This window comes from Cibotium barometz, chromosome 61 (genome assembly GCF_041138505.1).
Source record: "Cibotium barometz isolate CiBa-2024 chromosome 61, ASM4113850v1, whole genome shotgun sequence".
Taxonomy (NCBI): Eukaryota; Viridiplantae; Streptophyta; class Polypodiopsida; order Cyatheales; family Cibotiaceae; genus Cibotium; species Cibotium barometz.
Genome location: NC_141106.1, coordinates 2,791,844 through 2,795,000, shown reverse-complemented (window position 1 = coordinate 2,795,000; position 3,157 = coordinate 2,791,844). Strand labels below are relative to the sequence as shown.

The 3,157-nt window shown below is 45.8% G+C and overlaps 1 protein-coding gene across 1 annotated transcript in view; it reads left to right on the top strand.

Annotated features, from left to right (window-relative positions):
• Positions 1 to 1,369, top strand: part of LOC147604462 (uncharacterized) — a 1,522-nt gene extending 153 nt beyond the window's left edge. Inside the window, exon 1 of the mRNA XM_086794841.1 lies at positions 1 to 1,369. This exon is cut by the window's left edge and continues 153 nt beyond it. Coding sequence (XP_086650967.1) covers positions 1 to 1,232 — 1,232 coding nt within the window. The 3' untranslated portion in view covers positions 1,233 to 1,369.
• The last annotated feature ends 1,788 nt before the right edge of the window (positions 1,370 to 3,157 follow it).

Here is a 3,157-nt window from a genome sequence, read left to right as displayed (position 1 = left end):
AGGCGGCGACGATCATATCGTGCCCTGCGCAAGATAGCGAAGCGTTGCTGGAGTTCAAGTCATCCATCTCCGACGACCCCACCAAGGCTCTGGCCTCGTGGGTCGACTCGAATCCTGCTGCTGCCCATCACTACAATTGCTGCGCGTGGAACGGGGTTACGTGCGACGCGGCGACGGGCCGCGTGGTGAGCTTGGAGCTGACGCAGGCCCGTCTCAAAGGAAAGCTGGCGCCGGGGCTGGGCGCCCTCTCGCACCTGCAGGTGCTCAATCTCGACGAGAACTTCTTCAGCGGCGGCATACCTTCCTCCTTCGGCAACCTTTCCCGCCTGCAAGAGCTCTACCTGTCCAGCAGCACTTCCCCGACTGGCTTGTCGGGGCCTATACCGGAGTCCTTTGGCCGCCTAGCGAGCCTCCAAGAGCTGGACGTTTCTTACAACAAGCTGTCCGGGCCTCTCCCCGACTCCATCGGCAACATGTCTAGCTTGCAGCACATCCGCATCTACAACAATGACATCAGTGGCCCCATCCCCCCCTCCTTCGGCCTCCTCTCCAACCTCTACAACGCCGACCTGGCTCTCAACAAGCTCTCCGGCCGAGTCCCCGACTCCTTCAACCACAATCTCACCGCCCTCGCCTTCCTCTATTTGGACAGTAATCAAATCACCGGGCTTCCCAACAACCTTAGCAATCTCAAGCGCCTGCAGTGGGTCGTCCTCAGCAACAACGACCTTAACGTGGACGAGCTTGCTGGCTTGGTTACTGCACCCCTTCTCACGCAACTCGAGCTCAGCTCTTGTCACCTGTCCGGGCCCTTCCCGAGTTGGATTGCGCGCTTTCCACATCCGGACACAGTCCTTCTCTCCGACGAAGTAACGCCCTCCATCGATCTTTCCTACAACGCACTCACAGGTCCCATTCCGGCCGACATCAGCTCCCTGCCCGATTACTGGCAACGCATCTCGCTCAACAATAACCGTCTATCCAGCAAGATCCCCTCCACGCTAGGCAACCTCACTGCGCTTCAGTTCCTCAACTTAGAGAACAACGAGCTGAGCGGGTCCATTCCAAGCACCTTCTCTCAGCTGCAATCGCTCGAAGGCTTCAATGTCTCCTTCAACCGCCTCACTGGACAAATCCCGCAGGTGTCTCCCTTCACGACTTTCGGCGTCTCCGCGTACGAAGGCAACCCCGGCCTCTGTGGCTCACCACTTCCTGCCTGCAAGAGGCGGTGATGTTATGTCTCGTATGTCGTAAGAAGCCTTGGCCTCAGCCTCAGGCGGTGAGCTGGTGATGTTTCGTTTGTAATAAGAGGCCTTAAAGCCTCAGATTCTAAGTCTACATCTCAAAATAATTTAAAGTTTATCGAAAATTTATCTAGAGTCCACTTTAACTGTTTATTCAGCCTTCCTGGATTTTGGATATCTCACTACCATGTCTAGTCTTTAGATATGTGATTATTTCCTACAAGTAGGTTTTGTGCTTTCATTTGCCAAGTTGTGTTTAAATATTATCAATTTCCATTAGATAGTTTTGGATTGCAATTTACTTATCTCGGTCACTTGAGAGCAATATATTGTTCGAAGTGGAACTTACCTCTTTTCCACTCTATCTAAGCTTGATATCTCCTTTAAAAAAAGAATCTTACCATAACCTTGGAAAGTTTAATTCTAATTTCAATATACTTAGATGGCCAATCCTTTCATTAGCCAACTATCTATAGAAGTCCAAATGAAAAGAAACTACCCTTTTTTAGGAAGGACACCTTCTCATATATGAATGCACCTTATTTGGAAAAATAAATTCTAAAGCAGGTTAGCTAGGGTGTAGACGGGAGCTATGTAAGCTATGTTAGTTAGGACACTTGACCTTTCTTCCTATATCAAGATGTTTGCTCAATAGAAGCATGGAATTCTATATACCTGCGTTTGTATCCGACAAAGAAACCAAAGGACAACGTAGCTATGGGTTCATGGTTGAGCATTGTTATAGCCTTATTTATGACTACATTTATAATCATGAATATAAATGCATTTATGCCTGTAATATATTATGAGAGTAGTCATTGTAATAGCATTAGGCCTCTTATCAGCCTAAAGTTCCCGATCGGCCACAATTTAAGTGAGTGTGAACACTTATGGCCATGTATATAAGCGAATTTCTCTCATAATATAACATACTCTCCCATTATGCAATTGAGTCTTCTCTTGCTAATCCTCTTGCTAATCTCTCTCCCTAATGCATGCTAGTGAGAGTGTGTGAGTGAAGTGAGGTGAGAGGAGGGACATAGTGCAACGCGGCAGTGTGACAACGCTCACGGGGGTTGCTTCTCAAGGAATTGTAGAGCTTGGAGACCTCGAGGGTTACGAGCTCGGCCATTGGAAAGATCGTCACTACAGTTGGTTCACTAGGTAAGCTCTTTTTGGATGTGTTTCAAAGACGGTTAGGGTGAACCTTAACAAGGACCAAGTCTTTGTATTTTGGCTTTTTCTTTGTACTCTGGATTAGGACCAAATCTTTGCATTTTGGCTTTTTCTTTGTACTTCAAACACTATACATTAGGACCAAATCTTCTTCTTTAATGTTCTTTTCTTTGAGGTTTTTTCAACACTCATCCCATGAATAGTTCTTACTCTCATTTCATGAAGCCTTTTCAAATCTATCAATCTTTCTATTAAAGAATTTATATCATTTTTTTCTTTATTACAACATGCAAGCTTGCTAGTAATTATCATTGCTTCAAGGATAAAGGCTAGTCAAAAGATGCTAAATTGTACAAGGTATAATAAGCCCATGGAGCAAGCCCATAGAGTACCTACAAATTTATGCTCCTAATTTGATCTACGTGCCTCCCAAATGTTTTAGTCAAAATAAACATGTTGGTTAGTGTAATAGGCTAGGCATCCATGGTGGGTGTCATGTTGGTTAGCGTAATAGTGTCAAATTAATGTCCATGGGTTGGAATCGGGGGGGGGGGGGGGTTGTTGTTAGTAGGGGGAGCTTGTGTTTTAGTTTGGGATGTCCACTTTTTGGAGGTGCTAGAAATTAACAACATAAATATCACCTATATATCTTTTCAAAAAGACTTAGGCATATCCAATGGCCGGTGTAATATTGGTTAGTGTAATACTTTGTCAAACTAATGGAGGCTCGCACATTC